The 27,144-nt window shown below is 52.7% G+C and overlaps 11 protein-coding genes; 4 read left to right on the top strand and 7 right to left on the bottom strand.

Moving 5' to 3' along the window:
* Window positions 1-145: 145 nt before the first annotated feature.
* RCC_06777 (uncharacterized protein) lies at window positions 146-2,519 on the bottom strand (the record flags this gene model as incomplete). XM_023772038.1 has 3 exons in its annotated part: window positions 146-1,815; window positions 1,867-2,149; window positions 2,247-2,519. 3 exons carry the CDS (start codon window positions 2,517-2,519, stop codon window positions 146-148), a joined length of 2,226 nt encoding a protein of 741 aa, XP_023627806.1.
* Window positions 2,520-3,131: 612 nt separating this feature from the next.
* RCC_06776 (uncharacterized protein) lies at window positions 3,132-4,655 on the top strand (the record flags this gene model as incomplete). The annotated part of the gene is made up of 1 exon (XM_023772037.1): window positions 3,132-4,655. The coding sequence occupies one exon, from the start codon at window positions 3,132-3,134 to the stop codon at window positions 4,653-4,655; it is 1,524 nt and encodes a 507-aa protein (XP_023627805.1).
* Window positions 4,656-5,161: 506 nt separating this feature from the next.
* RCC_06775 (probable aldo-keto reductase (AKR13), puatative) lies at window positions 5,162-6,574 on the top strand (the record flags this gene model as incomplete). XM_023772036.1 has 6 exons in its annotated part: window positions 5,162-5,411; window positions 5,471-5,646; window positions 5,712-6,021; window positions 6,135-6,172; window positions 6,223-6,341; window positions 6,394-6,574. The coding sequence occupies 6 exons, from the start codon at window positions 5,162-5,164 to the stop codon at window positions 6,572-6,574; spliced, it is 1,074 nt and encodes a 357-aa protein (XP_023627804.1).
* A 213-nt stretch (window positions 6,575-6,787) lies between these two features.
* Window positions 6,788-7,525, bottom strand: RCC_06774 (uncharacterized protein; the record flags this gene model as incomplete). XM_023772035.1 has 4 exons in its annotated part: window positions 6,788-7,010; window positions 7,066-7,154; window positions 7,280-7,370; window positions 7,428-7,525. 4 exons carry the CDS (start codon window positions 7,523-7,525, stop codon window positions 6,788-6,790), a joined length of 501 nt encoding a protein of 166 aa, XP_023627803.1.
* A 1,343-nt stretch (window positions 7,526-8,868) lies between these two features.
* On the top strand, window positions 8,869-9,243 carry RCC_06773 (uncharacterized protein; the record flags this gene model as incomplete). Its single annotated transcript, XM_023772034.1, has 1 exon — window positions 8,869-9,243. The coding sequence occupies one exon, from the start codon at window positions 8,869-8,871 to the stop codon at window positions 9,241-9,243; it is 375 nt and encodes a 124-aa protein (XP_023627802.1).
* Window positions 9,244-10,106: 863 nt separating this feature from the next.
* Window positions 10,107-12,871, bottom strand: RCC_06772 (probable Probable E3 ubiquitin-protein ligase hulA; the record flags this gene model as incomplete). XM_023772033.1 has 6 exons in its annotated part: window positions 10,107-10,376; window positions 10,434-11,091; window positions 11,144-12,365; window positions 12,418-12,551; window positions 12,625-12,769; window positions 12,835-12,871. 6 exons carry the CDS (start codon window positions 12,869-12,871, stop codon window positions 10,107-10,109), a joined length of 2,466 nt encoding a protein of 821 aa, XP_023627801.1.
* Window positions 12,872-13,893: 1,022 nt separating this feature from the next.
* Window positions 13,894-14,778, bottom strand: RCC_06771 (uncharacterized protein; the record flags this gene model as incomplete). XM_023772032.1 has 4 exons in its annotated part: window positions 13,894-14,103; window positions 14,152-14,457; window positions 14,513-14,612; window positions 14,666-14,778. 4 exons carry the CDS (start codon window positions 14,776-14,778, stop codon window positions 13,894-13,896), a joined length of 729 nt encoding a protein of 242 aa, XP_023627800.1.
* Window positions 14,779-16,617: 1,839 nt separating this feature from the next.
* On the bottom strand, window positions 16,618-18,164 carry RCC_06770 (related to beta (1-3) glucanosyltransferase; the record flags this gene model as incomplete). XM_023772031.1 has 4 exons in its annotated part: window positions 16,618-17,133; window positions 17,194-17,301; window positions 17,364-17,989; window positions 18,047-18,164. 4 exons carry the CDS (start codon window positions 18,162-18,164, stop codon window positions 16,618-16,620), a joined length of 1,368 nt encoding a protein of 455 aa, XP_023627799.1.
* Window positions 18,165-19,924: 1,760 nt separating this feature from the next.
* RCC_06769 (uncharacterized protein) lies at window positions 19,925-22,333 on the top strand (the record flags this gene model as incomplete). XM_023772030.1 has 3 exons in its annotated part: window positions 19,925-20,817; window positions 20,873-21,968; window positions 22,019-22,333. The coding sequence occupies 3 exons, from the start codon at window positions 19,925-19,927 to the stop codon at window positions 22,331-22,333; spliced, it is 2,304 nt and encodes a 767-aa protein (XP_023627798.1).
* A 567-nt stretch (window positions 22,334-22,900) lies between these two features.
* RCC_06768 (uncharacterized protein) lies at window positions 22,901-23,800 on the bottom strand (the record flags this gene model as incomplete). Its single annotated transcript, XM_023772029.1, has 1 exon — window positions 22,901-23,800. The coding sequence occupies one exon, from the start codon at window positions 23,798-23,800 to the stop codon at window positions 22,901-22,903; it is 900 nt and encodes a 299-aa protein (XP_023627797.1).
* A 1,411-nt stretch (window positions 23,801-25,211) lies between these two features.
* RCC_06767 (uncharacterized protein) lies at window positions 25,212-26,228 on the bottom strand (the record flags this gene model as incomplete). The annotated part of the gene is made up of 1 exon (XM_023772028.1): window positions 25,212-26,228. One exon carries the CDS (start codon window positions 26,226-26,228, stop codon window positions 25,212-25,214), a length of 1,017 nt encoding a protein of 338 aa, XP_023627796.1.
* Window positions 26,229-27,144: the final 916 nt, after the last annotated feature.

Raw genomic sequence — 27,144 nt, 5'->3', positions numbered from 1 at the left:
AATTGTACGTCTTTTCATCGCGATGTCTCTGATTTCTTCGTGGTCGACATGGTATTTGCCGACCTTCTTCAGGTAAGAGCTTCTTTACCATTTGATCTGCTTGAAACACGAATGGATGCATCACCTGCCCCATTCCAGTCAATTATCATGGGAGAAGCTTCGACTCCAAGCCGTTCTCGCCTCGATACGGCGCGAGAGCGATCGGGATATCACCACTGTATCCTACGTCTCCCTGTGCCTCCTTCAGCATCGCAGCCGTTTTCCCCACAAGCTTTGCAATCCACCTATCGTTCACAAGCCCTCCGACCATGGCCTTTTTCATTCCATCTCGGGTATTGGTGTTCAGATCCTTTGCGATCAATTTGATATCCTGCTTCAAATCAATACTTCCCTGTTTGATATTGTGACGAATGTTCCTCGCCGTGGCTTTGAAGCCTGCAATGTCTTTGAACGACATCTTTTCGCCGCTGTTATGGTCGTGATTTTCATCATTCATCCCATCCTGAGAAGTCGGAGACGAAGGCGTCGAGGAAACCAATGTCTCATCACTGGACCCCTTTCCAGTTTCCTCTATTTCCTTTTCAAACTCGATGAGCTTCGTCGCCTTTACTAGCGCAGCGACGAAATCTAGCAGGCTTTGATCGCAACTTGCGGGAAAGCTGCCGTGGACACTCAACTTGACAGCCGCTTCGTCTTTCTTCAATGTCTCTAGACTCCTCTCAGCTTGGGTAGTCTTGGGTCCATCGTCTGCCTCTTCGATCTTGATCGCCATGTCATACTCGTCGTCGGACGTCGGTAGATCCGGGATGAGATGTTCATGATGGGGTAGCAGGTACGTTGGCAGATGGAAGGTTGCGTGGGCTCCCCCAAGACGGACGACTGGAGAGACTGTACCGGTCTGCGGTGCCGTTCGAAAGGCGACCAGGTCTTGTAAAGCTATTGCTGCATAGATGAAGGACTCTGGGCCAGTGTTGATAGGCACTGTAGCATTGCACTCCATGTCACTCAACTCTAGACAGAAGTTGGCTCCGCTCAACCATGCTGATAAGCGGTTCCAAAGTCGGCGAAGCTCCGCATTGTTCTCTGTGTGTTTCTTGAACACTTTGTCTTGCAAAATCTCGGAGACCCACTGTCCCGAGCCTGCGGCATTTACGCTGTTGATTGATATTGGGTGGAAGTAAGCCAGAGGGGCTAGAACAGCCCGAAGGAGGAATGGCAAGCGATGCATAAATCGCTTTGTCGCAGGTGGAGACATGTTTTGCAGTGTTGTGACCCGAACAGACCGTTGCGGGGGGTGACTGATTGAGGAGTATGCGTGAAGCTCGGCCGAAATGGCTGCACGGAGGTCTTTCTCGCTGTCCAGTGAGAAACCCTTGGTGCCGTCTTTGCAATTCTTTCGAACCTGCGCACGCGCTTGGTAGATGGCACTACTCGTTCGGATCTCGGTCATCAACTCCGCATACTCTTTGCTCGCCAACTCGTCGTCAGGCGACAAAGTTTCAACAGCATCAATCCCTTCTTTGGGCGAGCTGTCTTCGATATAGCTGCCACCGGCCAGARACTCGCGCAATTTCGGTCGATCCTTAAAGCTCGCGGCACCAAACGATGCAGCGCGAAGGAGGGGAGTGTGGTCGCTGAAGACGCTCACTTCGCTGACTGCATCATCTGTGGCAGCTTCCACTTCAGCAAACGTCATTTCGGCAGGCCCGCCCTTCATGTTTGCAAAAACATCACCGATCTCGATCTTTCTGAACAATCTTACCTTCACTTCGTCGACAAATATGGCCATCTCGATTTCGTTGGCCAGTTTGATTCCTGTATGCAATCAGTCGGCTGTTTTTGTATCAATCAGATTAAATAACGTACCGACTTCTACGCCATGTGCCACAATCGTCAGTGTGGAAAAGGATATCGTCACAGCCCGGATGACCATCAACCCGTCGACATCTGTGTCAATCTCCAACGCTGGCAAATTGAACATCGCGATCTTGTCCTTAACAAAATGCGATGGGTACTCTTTGAGCACTTTTCGAAGTGCTCTTCTAGCATACCTAGCGACTGTTGGAGATTGCACCAGACATGTAACCAACACCCATGGCYAACAAGCTGCGGTAAAGAAGCCATTCAATAACCAAGAGGTCGAGCACACCTAGGWAAATGATAAGAATGGTAAGCAAATCTTCCCGGTAGTTGGCGGTTCAGAGCGGAGCACGATCACTACCTGCCCATCGATCCGATCCACTTACCGCATACACGAGGTTGAGCGAAGAGATGAGAGTCCACAGGGGGACTTGGGGCAGGATCCGACATTCGGCTTCCCATCCCCAAAGGATGAGAAGTGTTTCCACGGCGGCACCAGAGTACAACCAGCTTCTTGCCCATGGAAGTGCTGAAACTAGGAGTGCCAGGAAGGAAGTTGAGAGAAAGGTGACCGCCGATGGAGGCTTCGGTCGGCTAGTTCGCTTCACACTTGGGACCGGCTTGCGTGGGATTGAGTTGGCGTTTGAAAGCTTCGCCATGATTGCTTGACGGAGAGGTCAGGGTTTGGTGGTCCTTCAAACGGCAAAGATCTTGGATATCGTCAATCCCTGCTCCTTCAAGCAAGGGATGTCATCTCGCAAGAACTTCACCTCGTCCAGAATGGCGCACTGCGCACGCTATGTACTGGAAGATTTGGTGCCTCAAGCGATCCAGATCGTTTGTTTGATGTTTGTGTGACGTTGGTCGGCGGTGACAACGAAGAAATAACAGCCACGTTCTGACGTAGCTCGTGCTCGTGCTGTGGCGTAATTGGATTCCGGAAGGCGCTCCGAGCTCCGAGGCAGGATTCTAACTTCTTCCATCTCCACAGATCTTTGCATCCTCCATCTCTTCTCCATCTCCACCCCGTGGTACTTCATCTGCACGTGTTTTCCACCTGCACGTGTCTCGCACTACTTCGGAATGATATGGAGTGGACGATTTAGCCGCCAACGACTTCTCTCCGCCATGGCGGATCCGACTGCATCTCTTGCGACACAGCAGGCCAATGGCCGGTGAGATCTCCAGCACGCGCATTGCGATAGTGTATCCGCACAATCAGACATGACGTTAAACTTGGCTTTACCACAAGAAAAATCCATATCCATATAATGTCACAGATCCGTACCACTCCGACTCACGGCCTGATTGTTCTTCTCATTTTCATTCTCACCACCACCTACTCCACCATGAAATGCCACGAGGTCGTTACGGCCATGGCGTTCTCGATGCTTGGGCATTCAGTCGCTCTGAGCGATCAATCCAGTTGTAGCGGTGGGCTCAACGTCTCGTTGGACTGGTATCCGCCCACGAAGAACTCCGTCAATGATTTGGGCAATGTCATCAACGGGACGGGAGCAAACGGCTTCGTCTTCAGTCCCAGCCAAGGCCCTTTGAACATGACCAACTGGTGCAACATGCCGCATGTTGATACCAAGACCTATGTCAAGCCAAGTAGCGAGTACAGGTTGGAGTACGTGGAGGTCATCCATCGCCACCACAAGCGTACACCCTATGCGGACAACACGTTCCCACAAGAGGGATACTCCTGGGAATGTAGCGACGAAGGTCTCTTCTATGGTGGCAAGCCCCTCAACCCGTACGGAAATCCATCAGCAGCAACATACTGGTCCGTGTACACCTCGAATTCGAATCCCATGGCGCCCACGGGCTTCAACGGATCCTGTCAGTTCCCTCAGATCACCCGTGGAGGTCTTGACGACAGTCACCAACACGGTGTCGATCTCAAGGCGGTATATGCTGACATGTTGGGATTCATCTCCACCAACTACGACCCAGAAGCTGTCTCATATCGAGTCACCAACAACGTCATCACCTCGCAAGTCGCCAGCATGCTCATCGCAGGAATGTACCCGCTCCGCAAGAATGCGGATACGCCGCTCCTCGTCCAGTCGAACAGTATCGACTCGCTCGAGCCTTCTTACAAGTGCTCTGCTGCATCCAAAAGCAACTACGGACCCGGGAGCGAGACGCCAGCATGGGAGAAACATCATGACGCCTCCGCGGGTCTTTATGATCGTCTCGATGCGCTCTCTGGCGTGGCACCGGATTCCAAGTCATGGCACAAGAGTTGGGATCATTATTTCGACAATCTCTCCGCTCGACTGTGCCACTCAAAGCCTCTGCCATGCAAGCTCGGCAGCGAGACGGATTGCGTTGGTCTCGCAGAAGCCGAAAAGGTATTCCGCCTGGGACAATACGAGTACAGCTTCATCTACCGMGATGCTCCAGAGTCATTCCCTATGAGTGTGGCCAGCTATGGCATCTACATGGCAGAGCTCGTACAGAATCTGAGGGATGTCATGAAGGGTGACGACTATGCAGGCGTCAAATATCGTCACAACGTGGCGCACGATGGATCCATGTCGAGATTGCTGTCTATCTTGCAAGTGGACAGAATGTACTGGCCGGGAATGGGCGCCGAGGTCGTCTTTGAGCTCTACAGCAAAGCGGGCTGCTATTTCGTGAGGATCCTCTGGGGCGGTCAGGTCTTGGTCTCGAGTCATCCGGCTTTTGGTCGCATGGACATGGTACCTGTCGCGRCGCTTCTTGCGTATGTCGATGGCTTAGTAGGCGTCGGTGCGTGCAAAGTACCTGCTCTTTGCGAAGGCTAGCTGAGTTGCCTGAGATTATTGTCAAATCAAAAGACCCGTTCACAACTCCCGTGTGTTTCCATAAGCTTCCAGTTGCGTAACAATGTGAGATTATAGCAGGGCTCGCTAAGGTCCAACCACACCACAGTAGCGGCGACAAGCGCATGTGTTTTCTGCCCATCATGTCTTAAATCCGCCATTCCGCCCGCTTCTAAGTGCACTCCCAACCTAAAGTCCGTGAATGGCGCCCCCGCAGCGTCATGCTTCTAAGTGCACTCCCAACCTAAAGTCCGTGAATGGCGCCCCCGCAGCGTCATGCTTCTAAGTGCACTCCCAACCTAAAGTCCATGAATGGCGCCCCCGCAGCGTCATACTTCACGATCACCACAGGATGGAAAAGTAAGACGGACCTCATATAGTCTGACAACGCCTCTCAACTTCTCCCATTCCTCACTACTGTGAATCGATTTCCAAAACAACAGAAAAACAACAACAGATCCACTCCACATCCCCGCAAGCAAAAAACCATGCAGAAAGTACAAGAACTCGCCGGCAAAGTCACCGGCGGAGCCATTGGCACCAAACTCCCCACTCGCAAGCTCGGCAAGAATGGACCCAACGTCACAGCTCTCGGATACGGCACAATGGGCCTGAGTGCCTTTTACGGACTCCCAAAGCCAGATCCCGAGCGATTCGCAGTTTTGGACAAGGCTTATGAGGAAGGAGAATTGTTCTGGGATACGGCGGACATATATGCCGACAGCGAGGATCTCTTGGGTGCGTCTCTGTGGGATTCTGGAGATTCCGTGATTGAACAAGCTGATGATTTGCTGCAGGCAAGTGGTTCAAGCAGAACCCAGGCAAGAGAGAGAAGATTTTCCTCGCGACTAAATTTGCCAACTGCGTTGATGATCAGGGTAACCGGTGGGTTGATAGCACACCTGAGTACTGCCGCAAGGCGTGTGAGAAGTCTCTTCAGAGACTCGGTGTTGAGAGTATCGATCTCTATTATGTAGGTCTGGATGAGTCGAAGATCACGCGTTGAAGGCATTGCTGATCATGTCTTTTGACTCCTAGGCGCACAGACTTGACGGCAAGACTCCAATTGAGAAGACCGTGGGCGAGATGAAGAAGCTCAAGCAGGAAGGCAAGATCAAGTACCTTGGTCTCAGCGAATGCGACGCAGACTCGCTGCGTCGTGCATGCTCTGTCGAGCACATCGATGCCCTGCAGATCGAGTACTCTCCTTTCAGCTTGGACATTGAGCAGCCGTCCATAGGCCTTCGGAAGGTCGCAAAGGAACTGGGCGTCGCCATTGTTGCCTACTCTCCAATTGGCCGTGGAATGCTTGGTGGCCAGATCAGATCTCCAGCGGACTTTAAAGAAGGTAGGTACACAACCTGTGGAACGACCTGAGAAGATGCCTATAGCGATGCCAGGTTTCAGTCTTCGACAACAGCGTACAGGACACCGCTGACTCTTTTACTCTTGTCATTATAGGAGACTTCCGCACATTCGCTCCCCGCTTCAGCGCTGAGGTAAATCTGGACCATCCTTGTGCAATCTTCCGCTGCTGATTTTTCTTTAGAACTTCCCAAAGAACCTGGAACTGGTCGATACCATCACCGCAATTGCCAAGAGGAAGGGTGTGACCTCTAGCCAGCTTACCCTGGCGTGGTTGATGGCTCAAGGCGACGATATCTTCCCGTAAGTGACACCAAATCATACGCTGATTCGCTACTGTACTCACCTCTTTCAGCATCCCCGGTACGACCGACTTGGGCCGCTTGGAAGAGAACATCGCCTCTCTGAAGGTGAAGCTCAGCAAGGAAGAAGAGCAGGAGATCCGCAGCGCGTGCGAGAGAGCGGAGCCAGCTGGCGATCGTTACCCCGAGTCGTTCGCTTCCAGCCTGTTCCAGAGCACTCCTCCATTGCAGTAGGATCGAAGCAACTTTGACGGAAATGTCAGTGAAATGCTAGCGTTGTAAACGGAACAGATTATGAGCTTAAAAGCGATATCTTAGCGACCACGAATTGAGTCGCCCTATCTTGTCGAGATTCTCCTCATCCCAATGCCCTTTCCAGCGACGCACTTCCCCAGATCTTTCTGTCCTTTGGAGTCATCGAGCGCATCGTTCGATCTGAGAACAACATCATAGCAAAGCAGCAAGGCCGAACATGGCAGCGAGAATCCCACCAGCGGGGACAGCAGCATTTGCAACAGCGGCGCCGGTTTCGGAAGCGGTTGCACTGGATGCAGAAGCAGAGTCGGTCATGGTCGAAGATTCGCTGGCGGTGCTTGTGGTGGTTGCTGCGACAGAAGAGGACGATCCCGTCGATGAAGCCGTGGCCGTGGCCTTTGTTGCAGTTCCGTAGCTGTATCTCATCATTAACACCGCCCCTCATCCTACTTTCGTTTCCAACCACTTACGCCGACGCAGCATTGCAGTTCGCGACTTTGGTTTGTTCGTGACCGAATCGATCGGGACTTGATGGGCAGTTGTTGTAGCAAGTGAGTATCTGCAAGAGAAGGGGTCAAATGTTTAGCAATGTGCGAGACAGCTTCAATGTGCCCCAATGCTCATCGTAACTCTAGAGACATGGGAGAACCACACTGGATGCCTTTGGCAGTTCGATTTACTCACAGTTTCGCTGGCCGCACACAAACAGTCCCAGTCATTCGCAGTGCAAGCTTGCAGTTGAGGCTGGGTGGTGGAAAGGCAGGTGGAAATGATTCTAGGCGGATTGATTAGAAGGTGGAGGACTGTGGGCCTTGCTGCGGTCTATTCGTACAGATCAACCTGGGATCCGCAGCCCGATAATGTTCCTGTGGTGCTTTGTGCGGCGGAGAGGCTCGCGACCGCGAGAGCAAGGAAAGCTGAGACGTGCATGCTGAATTGCTCGGGTTTGGTATGCGGTTCGAAAAGCTAGAGATCGCTATAGGTGCCGATACTTTGTTTTGGTTGAATATGTCGATTGGAATGGACTGCGGTGAATCGAATTAAATTGAACTGAATTGAATTGAAACGAGAGGCTGATGAACGATTGACCGCGCAGAAAGAGAGAGTGAGGTGTCGAAGGAGGGCAAGCAGGAACGACGGGAATTTGTATGCCTGCCGAGTTAATTATTGTAGCAACTGCTCGCACGGACATTATTGTGTTCCCATTCGGGTTCAGGCCCGTGGCTGATTGGTGGATTGAGTCGGACAACATGACTTTCTCGTATACCATCCTTGCTCTTCAACATTGTCGCTGCAGCCCGATCATCTTCTGACAATCACACTCGAGGAAGGCGTGATCCCAAGAGATGTAGAACTCTCCCCTCGTTGACGGATTGCAGGGCAAGACAAGATCCTCCCACCATGGACTGCCATGACTTGATCCGCATTGCTTTCGCCCTCAAAGTTCCGGGGAAGAGATGATGGAGATGCGCACGAGCCACCGGGTCCGTCGTGCAACCTCCCCCATGCCATGCCATGCCATGCCCATCGGTCACCTGTCCAGTCCATACAAACTCCTCTCATGAGTCGTCAATCCGTCAAATCTCTCATCGCACACAAACTCCACGAAGCCTCATCCGACATGCCCGGCTTTCATGTTGGGGAAGACGCATGATGCGAAATCGTTTCAAACAAAGGAGGACTTCACAGGGCTGTGGGACCATATGCAGGCAAGATAGACGGAAACACGATCCGCATGTCTACTCATCTCTGTCGGATCCTCATCCCCTGCACGCTCGAGCAGCTCCCAGTATTCAGTACGGCATTGAAAGCACTCGATCCCGACCACCGCACCGCACTGGAGATCTAGAATTTAACATAAGAAGTGCCGATAGCACAATTTTCCAGGCGTATTGTCGGAAGGGTTCCTTTCTGCCTCATACCGACCGACATTCTTCGAGAGAGAAGACATTCACAATTTGGTGCTGATTGATCCTCCAATGCAGGCGCAGATTCGGGCTTTGGAAGGCTTCAGGTTGAGTAATTCCCAGCAGTAGGAAAGTCAATGCATCTGGCAGCGGTTCGAGACATCCGTCCACAAAGCAGGCCGAGAAGGAAAGCTCGGATCGGAGGAGTCCTTCCTGACGCACCCAAAAGGACTTTACCAAAGGTCAGGCGTCAGAGGTGGAAAACGTTTGCGGGAATCCCCAACACCCCGATCGACATTTCCCTTCGTTTCAATCTCCTTCCCAATACCGATGCTCGCATGATTGAAGGTCTTGAGATTGTTCCAGATGGCGTTGATATTCAGCGCCGGTCACGATCTCGCAAAGTTCACAAGACTGCGCTCTGCCATTCAAGCAGCGATCGATTGTGATGGGCACCCTCGGACTATCCCGACCTTCACTGTCCTCTACGAAGACCTCGCCAGCATGAAGCTCAACCCCTCACGGATAACCTACAGCTTCGAGATCTGCTCACAACCGGCTACATTACCACTGGTTTCGAGTTCACAGGGCTTGAGCTCGCTATCAGCTGGATCTTTGGCGGGAAGTCTGAAGGATCTCGGAGATCGCGCATGCGAAACATTACTCACGAGAGTAATCCCACTCAGCTTGATAGAGCGCCTGAGCAGTCCCGAGACAGTCGACCCAGGTCGATCAATTTAACAAACATTGCATACTCATGATGGGCGTCAGGTTTGTTCATATTTCTCGCTGTTATCTCCTTCCTCTCGGCATCTCATTAATTGATGCATCCTCTCACCKCCATGTTTCCCTTCTTGCTGTCTGCATACCACCTTCCCTCTCCTCACTACTCCAATATAAAACTGTTCATAAAATAACTCCAAACACTATCCCTCCCTCAATATTCTCCCTGAATCTTCCACCAACCGTCACAGTCCTGCCGCCACACCAATCTTCCATGACGACTCTGACCAGCCGGGCAATGTCATCACGTACGCCGAACAAGATGATATCTTTTACAGGATTCGACAAAGAAGATGTGCACAGCGGAAGGATAATCGCTCCGAGCCTGGCGAGCTCTCTCCTTACTTTGCGAGTTCCATCCACCTTTATGGAGGCGGCACACCATACAACGGGACTTTGTAGATTTCACGACAAGACTGCGGAGTGGGAAGCAGAAGGGGAGGTTTGGCCGATCGAATCAGAGCTTTTGGTCCGGTGTACAAAATGAATGGTGCGTAGGTGGGCGGTTCGAGGGTTGGAGAAGAATGWAGAGATGGAAAGGGGGTGGGTTACAATGTGGCAGAGAAGCACCGAATAGCGAGTGAATAAAAGCATGCTCCAACGCTGCAAACTACCAGAAGCAGCACTACCGCACAGATATACTCATCCTTCGTCAATGATATGGGAAACGCAGAAATGGATGTRCGCCAGCCGTGTCATTCATTCTTCGCCGGTATCTACAGTTGACCTGATAGAACGTGATCCATGTCTTCTTTCCTCCCAGCGCCATGTGCCATGTCATGATAGACTCCAGAACGTAACAAAAAGAGTGCCGCAGTTTCTTACTCCTGCCCAAAGCCCACCGTCTCCTCCACAGCCCATGTGAGCTTTTGAGTGAGCGCATCATACGATTTATAAGGAGGCAGATCCAATCGGTTGAAGCAAGTATGCGATTTTGGCAGCTGTGCCTCCTCGCCACTCTTCTCAATCGTAAATCTTCGTGGTCCGTCTGAGCCTTGGAGATCCTTAAAGCCGTTGACGGGAATTCGCGAGGTTCCAGTTGCGAATTGCAGAAGACGAGATTTCTGTTCTGCGTCCCATCCGCGGATGCACTGTGGAAGATCGATCAGTAATTGTAGAGCGAGAAAAGGAGAGTGAACACAACGTACCTTCCAGAAGTTCTGCACCACCGGGTCGTTTTCCGTGTACCCACGGTAATCCGTGTGCTTCTTCCAATCATCGACGTCAATGTCCGCGATACCTCCTATGAGTAATTCCAGCTCGCGCTCGTCGAACACGTTGACCAGATCCGCGGGGATCAATTCGTGGAATCCCTGAACGAAAGCATTGAACTGCTCCTCAACACGCTTCTGAATGCGCCACTCCGTGATGAGATCAACGTATTCCTTCTTGTTGTCGTTGTCAACCTCAATGTCTCTACCGCCGGGTTTGAGATCCACAGTCACTTTCTCGCCAAAGCGTTCATCCTCCACGGAGAAGGTGCTGTAAATGACATCCGTAATGTCGTTCTCCATCGACCAGCTCAGTGTTCGGTGAAATTCGGCATCGACACCCTCCATATCCGCGAGGTTGACCTTCTTTCGCAAGATCATTTTGTAGAAAGCTCCAATAAAGAATGCGTCAAGGAATCGTCTGTGGAAGATGGCAAGACCAACGACACGTCCAATAAATTTGAAGTAGCCCAAATGCTCCGGGTTGATTCCAGAATGAGGGTTGATCTGAAGAGTGTAGTTGTCGTGTGCTGAGTACTCGAAAAGACAGTAGAAGGGATTAAACATTTCGTGACTGAGGAGGAAGAAGAACTCTCTGTAAAGTTGTCAGTATTGCATCGCCAATGGAAAGCCAATCGAGTACATACCGAGAAAGACCACCATAATCTAGACCGTCCTCTCCGTCGAACTTGATCATGAGACGCTTCTTGAGATCGTTTGGACTTTGACGCATGATCTCCGCGTAGGAATCCTCAAAGATGTGGGAACGGCGGATCTTGACATGGCATTGACCGGACAGGATCCTAAGCGCCGGTTGCGACCTAAAGTAGATCAGTTTCCTTCGGAAATCGCGCTTGTATTGTGGGACATTTTGATCCAGAGAAGATGGCAGTCGCGGATCGTCCCATGTCGTTGTCTTGGTGTTATGGTCGACAAAGTACACGCGAGCAGTATTGGTCAAGCGCATTTCCCATCCACTAGGCAGAGGGCCCAATTGAGACACTGGCTGTTGTTGGATGGTGCTGTTGCCGGCAGCATTCTGGCCGTACATCCGAATGTACTGCTGCCGCCTTGGATCCACCCATGTCGTGGTGCGCGTATTGTGGTCTACAAAGTAAGCCCGTCCTTCGGGCGTGTGACGCTGCTCCCAACCAGCTGGCAGCTCTCCGGTCCCAGCAGTAGTGGCCCCGGTCGCCACCATCTGGGCTGATGTTGCATTGTTCGGCGTCGAAGCAGCGGCAGGCGTGTGCGCGGGAGGCGAAGCATTCGCTCTGTCGGAGAGTGTGGGAGAGTTTGCTCCTGCGCGGTCCTCGGGCAGCATACGGTTCTGATGTCTGGTTCGTTCAATGTTGGTCTGCTGTTCCAATTGAGCTCGCTGCTCGCCCGCGTTGTAGTTAGCAGTGGGGCGGATCCATGTGGTCTGTCTCGAGTTGTGGTCCACGTAGTATGTTCGCCCCAAGTTGTCCTCGCGCCTTTCCCAACCAGCCGGCAATCTGCCTTGAGCATCCTCAAACGCACTGAAGCCAGACTCGGTGCCTCTCCTAGCCGGAGCACTGGTGCCATTTGCTGCGGGCAGCGTGCCTGCCGGCGGTGCGGGTCCAGTGCTTTGACGGTTCGACGGGGCGGTGTAGCTGACGGGGCGTTCGGTGCTCTGAAGCGACGCAGCTGACTGCGCGCCAACCGGGGTGGAGGTGGAAGGAGTCTGAGCGCCATTCGCAGATGGACCCGCGGAAGAGCCTGTCGGACGGGCGGCGTTGCCCTGATTGCCGCTAGCAATGGGGGCTCGCGTGTTGGTCGACAGGTTGAGGATGAGCTTGCCGTTGACGACGAGATTGTCGTTGGACTTTCGTAGGTCGCGTGTAATCATTTCTGCGAGCTGTTAGAAGGCGGGGGCCCTGATTGGCACTCTGATCACACATACCATCACCGCCAGCGTCGAGGTCAATCACGCTGCCAATACGCACGTTGACAACGCCCAAGAAGCCCTGGTCCTTTTTCTTAAACTTCTTTTGGTCAAAGATCTGAACTGCGAGAATGCTCTCCTCGGTCACACGCCTATCGGTCGGTCCATCAGCATTCAATCCTCACTTCCACGGCCTCCGCACTGAGGATGGATGGGATATCGTACATGTCGAAGCTCTCGTTCCAATAAGGATTCAACGTCTTTTTGATCACGCCCGTCGTCTTGGTYTGCTCTCCGCCGACCGTTGCGACCGCAAAAGGGTCTGGGAAGCGGAACACATCGCGCTTGTATAAGCCGTCCGCGGCGATGACTGCGGGTGCATGTTAGCCATCAAAAGTGTCCCCATCTCCGTGTATGACATGTCCTCTTGCGTACTCGTCACGCGCAGGTTCGCCTGCGTGGGAAGGTCCATGACGTGGGTTCGAAGATCTCAGATGCGCTGGATTGCGCGGTGTCTGCTCAGGTCACTGCCCGCGTGATGTCGATGTCTTCGCGGAAATCCCATGCGCCAGCCCCGGAGCGAAGGTGATGGAAGCTGCAAGGGCGCGGTCGTCGGTCGATCGGTTCGTAGAGGGGCTGTGTTCTGAAGGAAGATGAGATAATCCGGGTCGAGTTTCCGGACAAGACAAGACGTCGCTGCGCTGCGCTGCAAAACAATTCCAAACAAAGCGCTTCCAAGAGAATAAGCAATGGGGTGTACTGCCGTAGCTGGATATGGCGACGGTGCCGCTTCGATCCTCGGACTGAATGTGTTCCAGGTTGTGTTGGGTGAGGAGGGGTCTGGTCTGAAAGATCGCTTGAATGAAAGCAAGGCAAGCACCAACTCGGAATTGATTAAGCTAGAATATAACAACGTCACACGATCAATCTGCATCAGCCTGTCAACAAGATGTCTCCTATGAGACACCTTCGATTCCTTACAAGGGAATCATTGTTTGCGTTGTCCCTGACTCACATAAGCTGCTGTCACATAGAGATGCCACAAATATGAAAAGTCCTCATGGAAAGTCCTCGCCCTGGACGGAGGACTTCCTTCTGCATCACCTTCTGATGCTACATCTAATGCTTGCTATATTCGACTACCGACATGTGGAAGGATCTACTCGCCAGCATCTGGACTCCTATACTGATGTCGCTCGAGATGCAGAGTGACCTGGCTTGCCTTTTCTGGTTCAGTAAGATGATTCCGCCACCACAGTTTCAGCCAGGTGTGGGCAACAGAGCAGAATCGTCAGCGCTCTTCTCCTCTCTAGCCGAAGACCTTTTCATAGTCTGAAGTGCTCATACAATGTCGGAGCATCTAAAACAGATCGAAATTTGCACTCTTCTTCATAGCATGAAGTATTAATATCACTAATCAATAACATCTTCCTAGCATTTCATCATCATTTGAACGCAATCAAAGGCCCCTCCAGTTCCCTACTCAGGTCACTCTCAAGCAGGAATAGGTCTCTTAATGCCCATAGCGTCGTCGATCATATCTCCAAAAATCCTCTTCACCATCCCGGCCTGTTGCTCTACCGGCAGTTTTATGTTTGCGAGATTGGCCGAGACACGGTCCGCCATACTCCTAAAGTCGATGTGGAGGTACTCGTCCGATGGCGTGGTGTGGTCAGATAAAGGAAGGATGACTGCATCTGCGGACTGTCATATCGTCAGCATTGGCGTGGTTATACAATTATAGTTCCTCACCATTGTGGAAATCTGAGGGAGCATCACAGCTGGCTCTTCCGGTGCGATGGCTGCCTTGTTCTGGTTGAAGTTGATGTCTGGTAGAATTGGAACACGAATCGCTGCAATGCCAGCATCCTCCGAGCCAAGGATCTGAGGCATGAATGCAAAGTCGATGGTCGAGCTGTCGTTCACAGCCTTGAGAGTACGAGAGGTGTTGAAGTGGCGGGTTACTGGTGCTTTAGTGGAAGCCGATGGCGAAGGTCGCGTCTCAGTGCTGAACGAGCGAGAGTGTGCGATCTCGTCGGCCGTGATTCTGGCTACCAGCTAAGAAAGTGACCTGTCAGCTTACTCTATACCCGCTGAGAACGAGATGTCTTACATCACTCTTAGCTCCACTGGTTTCGATCTTTCTCCGCTTGCATTCAGCACGGAGACCTGCAAGGTCTCGTGGTAGGTTCGAGCCTCTGTGAAGTGATGGGCTGTGGAGTTGTTAGCAACTGCCTATGCTGGCTGAGTCAATGGGAAAGCTGACCTTGAGTAGGTCTGTGGACCGGTCATATGGAGGAATCGTGCATGCTGGCCGCTTGCTGAAGACTTGGCCAGATTACGGAGGGCAATAAAAGAGGTCGCTCGTGGTGCAGCCATGATCGTTTTGCTGTTGTGTGATCGAAGGGAGTCGTTGTTTTAGGTATGTGGAGTGTAGGAGCTGAGGTGGGTGAAGGTAAGGTAGGTGAGACGGTCTGGTTGTTTTGAATACCTGTAGGGTTGATGTGTTGGCAAGGCAAGTACGACAGCGGTCAGAAGCAGCAACAGAGGAGCTACAAACGTGCGAGTGCAGGACAGAAAGCTATATACGCACRAGCTGTGTCATTAATGAGACGTCTCACCTCCTCCAGCTGTCGTAAGCTCCTAATTAATCCGGCAGCCGGGGGGTGGCTCAAAAGTACCGCGAGCGATGTTTTTTGATGCTTCTTCCATTATCGTCGTACCACCAGACCTCTCGATAAGAAGGTATGCTTTGCCTGATCCTGTATAGCGCCGACGATATCAGCAGCGGGAAATACTCCCCGATAACTCAGAGGCCCACGCACGTCAGTGCGTGAAACCTCTTATCCTGGCTCAACGGTGGGGTCCGTTGCAATCATGATCCAATAGCAGCGTGATACACCACGCTCAGTCTGCATTCGAGTCCGGGCAGCTGGAAGGGATCTTGCAGCGGACGTTGTTGAATCTGTACCCCGCAAAGACCGGCACGATTAGCGCCACTTTTAAACACTTTTCGTTGAGCTTGTCAGCTTGCGAAGAACCTTGGATCATCGAGGCCAGACCTTGTCTACGGGCCTGCTTCAGTGGAATGACTTCACGTTGTGAATACCGTGATCGAGCTGACTTTCATATTTCCTTGTAGAGGCCTTTGGAAATGCGAAACGACCATCTTGCATTCTTCATAAAACATCGGATTCTAAAATTGGGTCGCGTCCGGGTTTAACTGTCCAGGCGGTGAAAGAAAGGGTCGGTCATTTTACCCTTCATCCCGTCGTTCTCGGTTTCGTGTTAGTCGGTGCCAATGCCGCTACTTGTCTTGCATGAGCTGGCTTGGCTTCGTCCTGAGGCTGGCATTCTGTATACAGCTCCGTAGTCAGGTCAACAGACAAACATTGCTTTCGAGCGAAAGGGGCTGCGGACGGTCCACATACAAGTGGGCCAGGTGGCTCTCCCTCCAACGCACCCATCGAGAGTTCGATTCACGAAAGAATGCGACGTCCGGCCTCATGGTCGCAACTTGGACTACTCTGCGTCCTTCGTTCTGTTGCTAGTTGCATAATAAGTCAGGCGGAAAATAAGGGTTAGGGTTGGGGTAGGGGGTATTGCCAACGATATCTACAATAGGCCGGTACTCCGGAATACAACAACCTGCCCGTAGTCTCATGACTTCGAGTTGTTGTGCTGGATTACCTTACTGACCGCCTTCGCTTGTTCGCGGTCACACATGACCGATGTTGCAAGTGCTCAAAGACTTTGGTGCTCGACATGCATTTGCTGGCTGAGAGTAGCATCTTTCTCCGGTCCGCGTCATGGAACGATCCCATGCCTGTCGCTCTGGTCACGGCGAGAGTCACAGACAAGGAAAAGAAGCATTCCATCGTGTGAGATAGCAGGATAAACCTGAATCATGCTCTATTCGTCTATCATATACCACTTGGAATACTCATTCCGACAATTTCTCGAATACGCTGTAACGCTGGCAATGCTCGCTGTAACGCAACACGGATTGTCTCTCGGCGCAGCTAAACTCCCTCACAGAGCATCCAAATATGGCTTGTACCAAAATGCAAGATAGCGCTCGCCTGTATGGTCCAGATGAAGTCCATTGGCTTGCCCAGGGATACATTTAGTGATCGTCTGTCTCGTATGGCTGCACGACTAGGCCTCTCAGACGGACCTTCGTACGCAATTTTATCGATTGAAATGGTCCATCAGCCTTTACATCAGACCAGCGAACACTGCCATGGCAGCAAGACCTAGACCAGTCTGGACCAAAAGCCTGAAAAGGTTACTCTCTGCCACGTCCCGCTTGCTTGCAGAAGCGGACGACTTCTTGGTCTCACTCGCAGATGGTGACGAGCCAGATGCGGATGATGCAGTCTGAGAAGTCCCCGAGCCGGAAGTCGTATCAGTACCAGTACCAGTGCTAGCAACCTGATTGCTGGAGCCAAGAGCCATGAACTCCTGTCCAACGGTAGGAAGTGGGACGTTGCCGTCGACATTCCAGAGACCAGAGGTAGATGATGGGCAGGCAGGAGGCGAGAGTGACGGAGAGTATGCGGCGGAGGAAACTCCGGTTGGAGCCAGAGTTGCCCACTGACTCTTCAGGTTCTCAAAGTCGGGGCTGACAGGCGTTGGGGTACCAGCTCGAGTAAAGCCAGCAACGATGTTGGCACCAGTGGCACCGTCCGCCGGCTTTGGTCCATACGAGATGAGGCCGTAGTTGTTTGTCTCCTGGAGGCCGAGACTGTCAGTCATGGTCGCATACATTCAAGAGAGCACAGATGAACGAACCTCGATCCACTCGTAAATGATTGCGCCGGACCAAGTGTTCATCATTTTGGGTCCCAAGATAGCAGACTGATCTTGGAACGTGCGTGGCTTTACCGTGTTGCAGCCAGTCTGTGCCAAGTCAGCATCGATATTTCATCACAGCAGTGATAGCTTCACTCCAAGATACTGACCTCGGAAAAGAAGATTGGGATGTTGTACTCGCTGGCGTTCATCTGAAGAAACTGGTAACCGCTGACTTCGAACGTAGCATCTCCGCACCACTCGTATGCATTCAGACTAAAAAAGTCGAGCGCCTCGGAAGCATTACTGCCGCACGCAAGATAGTTTTGAAGGTTGGGACGTAGTTGACCGGCATCGGTGGCGCTGTATCCCACAGGAATCTTGCGGTAGCCCATGCTGTCCCGGTGTGCCTTCATATCACGCGCAGAAGCCTTGACATATGGTGCAGCTACGCTGTCGGCACCAGTGTTCAAGCCCTCGTTACCCACGAAGAAGCCGGCAACGTTGTCGTAGTTGTGGAAGGCGTCCATGACCTCGGCGTACCGCTTGAATTGAGTGCCATTCCATTGAGGCTTGTTGGCTTCGGGCAGAATATAAGTGTCGAAGGTGTCCAGGTCGAGGAAGACGTAGATGCCGGCATCCGAAAAGGCAGACATGCATGCATCGTGATCAGCAGAAGGGTCGACGTGGTAGACCCGAATGGCGTTGGCACCGAGAGTCTTCATGAGGCTGGCATCGAGTTGGCATTGGGAGCCTTGAGCAAGTGGATCGTCCTCGGTCAGCTGGTAGGCGATTCCTGTRATTCGGAGGTATGTTAGTTGTATCTCACGAAGTGCTTCCACCATTGACGAACCTTTGATGTACCATTGGTTGCCGTCGCTGGTGAAGAACTTGGAACCCTTTGTCTCGATCGTGGGAATGGCAAGTATCGAAGACAACAGCGTTGCCAGTACGATCACAGAGGAAAGCATCTTGAGCGGCGTGGATTGGCGTCGATTGAAGGCGGCAGAAGAATTGAAGATGGAATCTTGCTGGAAGCGATAGATACCAACTGCCGGTGGTGAAGTCCAACTCTCAATGTTCGCAAGCTGAGATTCCAGCGGTGTTGTCTTTCCGAAGCGACTGTAATGGAAGCAGGCGCAGAAGGTGCAGGCTGATGAAAGATGAATTTTCAAAAGAGAAAGAGCGCACACCTACCTACCGCAGACCTGATTTGATGCTGCGACTAAACAACCTTCAAAACTTGTTATCAGTGCTCTAATCCACTTAGCTGCCGTTGTCTGCCGTCCTCCATCCCGTTGCGATCATCCCGTGGCGTCATTTGCGGAAGCGCGACTGTTTCGGCGTCGTGAGCGTGTTACCGATATCCAGTCACTGTCACACGGCATGGCACATTCAAGAAGGCCAATCGAGAGCGCGCTGCAGCTACCCGGCGTCAAACAAAGGTGACATCTCGTCCCTGGCGGAAGAAAGGGCAAAGTCTGGCGCCACGCGGACTCGTTTGAACCAAACGCCTCTCTGTGGCGTAAAGCTTGTTCCTGCCCTCGTTCTTGGATCCTGGAACCTTGCTCTGGACCCACGTGCTGTTGGGATGCTAAGGTACCTATTGTAGGAGGTACCACCAAGAAGGAATGGGTCGCAAACACTCGCCATAGTCATCGCGCTGCATGCACACTGTGCCCCGTTTCCAGTACTCCTGATTCCATCACCGAGTGCCACAAGACTGCAACAACACCGCCCTGGCCTGATTCAACAACAAGTGCATTCGGGCTGAGCTCCGTGGTGCTGACGGGGCGGTTGTGGCACCGTTCTCACGGCCACCACTTCCGAAACTCTGTATTCCAACGTCTCACGGGACGTCAAGTAGACGCGACCCCATCTGCGGCCGACCGAACTATGCTGGTGGATCATCTGTAATACCACATGAGATTTTCTGCGCTTCGCAACCTCGGGACTTTGCATTCGAGCGCGCACTATGTTGAGAAGGCCAACACGCACAAGGAAGGAAGCGGTGGCTGGAGCTCAAGAGCTGGGAAAACGCTGACCCGGACGATGGCAATCGGCGCAGCACCGTTGTATGATCGCGAGGGGACAGCTTGTTTAGGTGCTTGGAGCAAGCAGTATACGCTGAGAGACACCGCTGTCATGCGGCGGTAGCATGTCGCTTGGGGATGGCACCACATTCGACCACGCATGTGCCGGCCAGTTGTGAGCATTGAACGAAATTCCGCCTGATATGCTAGAGCACCCACCACTTCGAGTCTGCTCTATAGACGCTTCAAGAAGTCCGCACACTCGGTCGCGAAGAGACGGGTTTCCGTGGAAAGCATGACCTTCTCGAGAGTCAACAACCGCGAGGATCCACAGGAGTCCCCGAAGCCGAAGAATGAGGTACCCTCTTGTCCAGGTATGTTRACTAGCAGCAGTTGTGGTCTGGAGTGAATGAAGAGGTATCAGCGCGTCATCCCTGATATATTGGCGTACAAATACGGGGATTCGACTGGGGTCTTGCAGCATTGCAAACGATCTAGAACCACTCTCACTTCACTTCTCAAAGTCTGGCATGCATCTTTCATTCACACACCAATTTAAGCTTCTGCCTGGAGACCGCGACAGTCGCATGTTTCATTCTCTCTTTCGTATTGTCGCATTCTTTCATTCCATATCATCTTCATCTACGACTTCCACGACCTTCTCGCATCAACTACCACCGCTTGGTAGAAACTACGACATGACCAGGCCATCTAAGCCCCTGCCTGGAAACTCCGACACGAGGTCGGAGTCTAGGTCTGCGAGCAGCGCTAACACGCCGCCACTGAACTCGTACTCGCTCAACGAGCTCCACAACGAGAAATGCCGTACCATGCTCGAGGTCGTGAACGAGCTGAAGACCTGCGGCCTCGACACGCTCATCTCGCTGCCGCAGCTTGTCGTCTGTGGAGATCAGTCTTCTGGAAAGAGCTCTGTGCTCGAGGGTCTGACCGAAGTTCCGTTCCCATGCAAAGAAGGWCTCTGCACGCGCTTTGCGACCCGTTTCGAGAATCGTCCCGATGCCAAGGAGTCCATACGAACGATGATCATTCCAGATGTCAACCTCTCCGCCACGGAGAAGAAGCGGCTCTCCAGTTTCAACCATACCATTACTGACTTCAGCCAATTCGGAAGTTTGATTGAAGAGGCCACGAAGTTTATGGGTCTCAAGAGCAAGTCGGGGAAGGGAGCACGTCAGAAGGGACCGATGGCTTTTTCGTCGAACGTACTGAGCATCGAGATCAGTGGCCCTGACCGACTGCCCATCACTATCGTGGATCTTCCAGGTTTGATTCACACCGAGACTGCGGAGCAGACCGAAGAAGACAAGGAATTGATCCATGCACTTGTGAACAAGTATCTCGGARAGGAGCGTACCATTGCACTGGCCGTTGTGTCAGCCAACACCGATCTCGCGAGCAACGAGATTCTCTCAAAGTGTCGCAAAGTAGATCCAGAGGGCCACCGTACTCTTGGAATCATCACTAAGATGGACTGCTTGCCGCCCGGTTGCAAGAGGGAGAAGACCTGGCTCGACAACTCGCGAAACCTCAACATCAAGCTGAAATTGGGCTGGCATTTGCTGAAGAATCGGTACGGACAGACTTCTTCATCTCTGTGGTGTAGCACCCATGCTAATTTCTGATAGATCGGATGAAGACCATCATCAAGATTTCGCGCAGCGAAACACTTCAGAAGCGGAATTCTTCGACAAGGGCTCATACAGAGACATCCGCACCAAGAACAAAGGTATCGGATCTTTACGCACGCGCATCGCCGACCTTCTCTACGAAGATGGTAAGGAGAAGCTACCTAAAATCCGCGAAGAGGCCGTCAAGAAACTCGAAAAGGTCAACGCAAGCATCAGAGCTCTGGGCGAAAAGCGTTCGACTTTAAGTGAGCAGAGAAGTCTGCTCATGAGCATCGCCATTGATTATCACAACATCGTGAGCAATGCTGTCGAAGGTCACTACGAGCATCCTTTCTTCACATCTCGTCCGGCAGACACTGCAAATACCCAGGGCAAGTTCCTCCGTGGAGCTGCAGAGAATCTACAGGGGCAGTTCACCAGGCAGATGCTCATGTATGGTCACAAGTATCACATCCCAATGACCAAGCAGGCAGCTGGGACGGACATTGAGGAGATCTCGGGACTTAATGTTGACAAATTTCACGAAAAAGCAAAGCGCTACCAGACCATCAAAACCCGCGAGAATGCCGTGCACTGGGTGCAGGAGCTACACAACACGACCCAAGGCCGCGAGCTGCCGGGCACATTCAACTCGACGCTCGTGACGCACTTGTTCCACGAGCAGTCTGAGAACTGGGAGAAGCTGGCCTGGGAGCATGTCGACAACGTCGCGGCGCGCTGCACTTCCTTGGTGGGTCACGCGGTCCGCCACATTGCACCGCTTGAGATTGCGAAGAACATCAACGAGCGAATTGATGGCATTTTGGACCGGAGGATCGACAACGCGGAGCTGGAACTGGAGAAATTGCTCGAGGACAGAATCGGTCCCGTTGCCATCTACGAACCCTCTTTTGCCATGGATGTTCAGAAGTTGACCGACCACGAACACATCACCAGAACGGCCGAGCTGACTGCCCAGGTCCAGGCGAATCATCTTGCTTATCCTCACGGAGATCACATGAAGGCCTCGCAAGTTCTTCCCGCCACCAAGATTCATGATAGCAACCGCATGACGGCTGAAAAGGCTTTGGACAATCTGATCGCGCTCTATTTGGTAATGTATCGCCTTTCCAGCTCGAGATGTATTTGCTAACTGTCACACAGAGCAAGGTCAAGATATTCGCTGCCAACGTCACTCAGCAGGTCATTGAGCGCAACCTCCTCAAGGGCCTCGCCGACGAGACCTTCTCAGCCGCCATCGTGCACGAGTTGAGCGATGAGGACATCTCCGACCYGGCTGCTGAAACGGGCCACGTTACACGCGAGAGAGAGCATTTGGAGAATCAGAAGGAGATTCTGGAGAAGAGTCGCAAGGCCTTCAACAAGGTTCTCAACCCACGCACGCGCGACTACGACGAGAATTACCAGAACGCTATGGTCGGCGGCTCCAAACGTCTGAGACGTCGTGCGCTGGGATGAAACTTTGGCTGTCTTGGCTTCCAAGCAGTGCAACAGTGATGTGCTCACACACAGGCGATGCAGAGTATCCGGCTAGTGTCAGGAGCTCAATCGGGGCTATGGTGTAGGCTGGAGACCTCCAGGCATACCCCCATCCCAACCGGGCTTGGCACACCGCTTGGTCCTATCCAGACTGCGAAAGGGTACCTAGGTCCTAGGTCCTAGACTCCTAGATAGCTTGTGAAGGCTACTCCTGGGTAAGCCGCGAAGAGGTTTAAAGCTTCAATACTGGGTAGGCCGCGAGTTGGTTTGAAGCTTCAATACAGTCTTTAGGTCATCAAACTTGGCACGTCAGGATAAAGCTTGTTGTTCATCATGGCTCACAAGGATCGCCTGACGAGAAGCAAAGTATGACGCTTCCAACTTCCTTCCCAGCGAATTGGCTTAACGAACATCTCAAGCACAGAAGCATAGTTATCTCATCCATCTGATCTCATACCTCTCGTGATACATGACCGTAATTCATCGAAGTTCACGACCTTCAGCCGGAACCGAAATCGAAGCCGACGCAACAACACGGCTTATTAATCACGAAACGTAGGAATTCCCCATCAATGATCCAAAGGTCTTGCCTTTTCTAAGCGCCTTCATCTCCATGGCCAATGCAGGGTTGATTCCCTTCTTCTTTAACTTTTTCAACTCCATTTCGCTCAGCTCACTCGTATCGTATTCTGATGCCACGAAATTTCCATCCGAGTCGTATGTTACCGAAGCTGCGCCGCTATCCGAGCTCTTGTTGCTACCGGCAGCTGATACACTTCTTGAGCTTGATCGCTCAATCGTTTGCTCGACCGTTGTTACTTTGAGGATACTTTTAGGTATGAACGGCAACTTCGTGCTTCCGGTTGTACTGGTACTGCTACTTCTATCCGAAGGCGGAGGCCTGGTTGATGAGTTACTACTTCTTGAAGTCGTGGATGGTCCTGTCGTTGATGTGCTGCCATTTCTTGAAGAAGATCCTGATCTTCTCGCCGTTGTCATGTTGCCTTCTCTGCTTGATACGTTGGAGCGCCGTGGTGACAGCGTAAAGAATAGACTACTATCTTTTTCTGGCTGCGGTGAATCCGGCGGTATAGGCAACGTCGGATTGGAATAGCCGACCCGCTCCAGGGATTGTGGTATGTGACTCGCGGATCGGGCTATATCGCGCGTGCCGGTGCCTCTATTACTCGTGTATCTCTGATCCTTGAGACCCAGCCGCTGGGGTCGCATTCGGGAGTCGTACCCTCGCTCATCGACATCGACCTCATCAAAGCTCGGCTCGGTTGGGAGAGGGTCGAAATACGAAGGTTCTGATGGCAATGGTTCTGTTGGCAACGGCACATCTTCGTCTTCTCGTTCCGAAACGACGCTGAGGGTATCAAAAGCCTTGTGTGCTGCCTGTCCTTCGGAGGCTCGCCGCGGCCTGCTGAAGTTTGATAAAGTCATCTGCACTGCCACCTAGTCGTTTTGCGTGCGTCTGTGTGGTTCTCCTGGCAGCCTTGGTGGGTGATATCGCGTGATGGTCGTAGCAGCGTGTCTGTAGCTGTGCTCAACATGGTCAAGGAAGAAGGCCAGCCTGATGAGATGAAGTCGCTCCGGCCTCTYCCAACCCACGTTTCCAACGCCCTCCAAGCGAACCATGCAGGGCAATTTCTGGCATTGAACTTCTATCGCCGCTCCCCACGGGCGGACCCGTTGACCGTGGCGAAGCCATCCAGTCACGTCACCAAGGACCGTCGGTAAGTCACTGGGCTCGTCTGTAGGTGACCCAAAAAGTGGCACACCAGACGCGTCGCGAATGTTGTTTGGGTTACGATCGGCAAGAGGTGTGGTCGGAAACATTTCACGCCAGCCGCGATCCTGCGGGGCACGCAGATCCCTAGGCATCAAATTTGATAAGGTATCGATGGAAGATGCAGGTCATGATCTCTTGCATGCTTGATGATCCATTCTGAGCTTGTCGGACAAATTACAACCAGCCTGACCCGCAGGGCGGCAGAGGGTCCAGCGTACGATCAGTAAACATTGCAAGCTAGGGACAACGCTGTTCTCTCCGTATTCCGGAGCAGGCATGCTTAATGGCAGCTGCTGGAAAGGGAAAGGACGGATCATGAGCCTCTTCTGGTCTCCTGTCAGAACTATACTTCACTACTTCCACGCATCTCGGACGTAAGACGGGCTGAGCTACTGTCTACGCACTAACCAACGCCCTGACAGCCATATCCTACACCCATCATGCATGCTGGCAATACCGGCCTTTGAGCGGAGAATCTCCGCCCAGCGGACACCGCCAAGCTCGTCGAAGGACCTTGCTAATAGCGCACTCGGCAAAATATCTGCAACGGATCGAGGACCCAGGATAGAGGAACAAGGATAGAGGCCCAAGTGGCAGCCAAGAAGTAAGGAGTGCGGAGGGGGTGGTGCAGAGTGGACGATTCGAAGCATGTGTGAATTGCTGAGCAATAGCCAGACCTCTTCTTGCTTCAGAATCTATACCATCGCCGCGGTCTTTCATAAGTGGAGCGTCGTCCAATAAATATGTACACTCGAAGATTATGATACGCCGTCGTAAGTCCTTGTTTGAGAACGTCTCAGTCGTTAAAAGTCGCCGTCAAATGCATTCATTCCATGTCGACGTATCTCGTCGCCATCCGCCCACAAACGCCAGTATATCGCCCCGCTAAGCTCTAGATAGCCCCTTGGGCTGCAATAATCGCTAGACTCTGGAACCGCCAGAGAAACAGGCCTTGCCTGCTTGGTGAAAGACCGCTTTGTCTTTCTTACGCCGGAAAATGCAAGGCAGTAGCTGAAAATGGTCGTGGAATGTAGATTATCAGAACTTCCGATTCCACAAATGTCATTGTTCTTCCTTGAGACCTCCGTGGCTTTTCTTCCTCCCGACTTTACTGAGCCGGCCGAGCTTCTTCCACATGCCGGAGTCTCGTTTTGGACTGTTCGCATCGCTCGCATGTGGGCTGACGGGCGGCGTCATAGGGCTGTCATGCGCAGGGCTACTGGTACTGCCGCTGTCGTCTGTCATGCCTCGATCTCCCGAAGAGCCAGCACCAGCGTTATCGGAACCATCGCCGATTGATTCGTCTATTGTAGAATTCGACCACAGACCGGAAGGCGCGGAAGTAGTCGGCGACAGCTTCGTGCTGAACCTGGACCTGTGCGTGGGAGCTACGAGAGGAACAGGTGCCGACTTCCTCGAGGGCGCCGAGTTGCTATACGAGTGCTGGAGCTGTGGCGAGTTTGTGCTTTGTCGAGGTCTTCGGCCGTAGAATGAGCGATCATCCGGTGTCCTCGAAGATAGGCTTTCTGAAGATCCATTGCCGGGCCACGTAGATAACGTGCCAGCGTGCGCGCTCTGTGGATATACGCTGTTGAGAAAGGGAACCAAGACCGATTCCTCCATGAGCTCGTAAATTTTTGCAACTGCGGGATCAAGCGCCTCTGGCGTTGGGGGATGTGAGGTGGGCTTGAGGCTGAGGATCGGATCTCGCACAGATGATGGCAGGTTGACCTCACGGGACCCATTGGGCTCAATGTAAGCCTCGACTAAACGTTGCCACAAAGCTCGAACATAGTCTTGATCTTTTTCAGCGGGTAATGCGCCTTCTGCCACCCTTGCCATCATTTTCGCATAGTGCTTCTTGTACCGGCCGGCGTCCATGGTGAACTCGAGCGTCTCGAGACAGTGGTTATTTGACAGATATGCCATGAATGCAGCCAAGGTCCATGGCGGCGGTGATGTGTTGGCGAGGATTTCTCTCAAGTTCGGTCTCCGCGCCGAGTAGACACCGTGGGTACCCATGTTACTCGGAATGGCAACTGATAAAGGCCGTGGAGGATATGCGTCCTCGCCAGACATGGCGTCCTCTGAATCCGCGTCTCCTTCTACAATTATAGATCCCGTTTTCTGTGTTGAGCTGGCCGATGATGAGGTAGACGACGATGTGAACAAAGATGGCGATTTCCGTAGAATCATAACGGTCCGGCGCAGGCTTTTTTGTTTAGGGGCCGGTTCAGACGTGCAGGACAGACACTGCAAGGGCGATATGGACGCCAGTTTGACGGCTTGCGTGCCTTGGGCAGAATTGCCGTGAAATTGTATGACCAGGGCCGAATAGCCTCTGAGACTTGTATTCGCTGCAATGCCACTGTCCCACTTTTCATGCAGGTCCACCGCTCGGCCGATGGTGTTGTCTCTCGGACGGGCGTGCCGCGTTACACGAAGGCGTTGTGGCACAACACTGTGCGCACTCGCTGTCTCGACGGTCTGACCGTCGCGCTGGGCAAACGACAAAGACAGCGTGACCGAGGGGAGCGGGGAAAGCAATGAAGGAGTGACCAAAGATGTGTGCAGGGCTGATTGATTGCCAGCGTCGCGGGTGTCTGCTTCCCAGAGACGTTGGACAAGACTTCCAATCGGCCGTGCAGAATAGCAGATGCTGTGCGTGTTGCTGGGCGCGCGAGGAATGCAGCGTCCCGCGAGTCGAACGTTGGGGATCGCGTCCGCCTTCCCCCTTCACGACTCAAGTGTCTTGCTGTTTCGAAACGTTGCCGTGGTCCAGTCGCCCAGGTGTAGCGGATAAGATGGTCCGGCAGGGCTATTGCGTCAAGCAGGAACACGCAGTGTGTGGAGCTTTGTATGGCGGGTGGAAGAGCTGGCGGTGTGGCACGGAGGGGGTGGTGTGCGGTGTCCCTGCGACAGTGACAGCGACGGTCGTCGAGATGTGATCACCCAGCGTAGAGTGCGTGAGCGGGTGCGAAGAAAGAGACTCAAA

The sequence above is a fragment of the Ramularia collo-cygni genome, assembly GCF_900074925.1.
Source record: "Ramularia collo-cygni strain URUG2 genome assembly, contig: RCC_scaffold10, whole genome shotgun sequence".
In the NCBI taxonomy this organism is placed as follows: Eukaryota; Fungi; Ascomycota; class Dothideomycetes; order Mycosphaerellales; family Mycosphaerellaceae; genus Ramularia; species Ramularia collo-cygni.
This window is presented reverse-complemented; position numbering and strand designations above follow the sequence as displayed.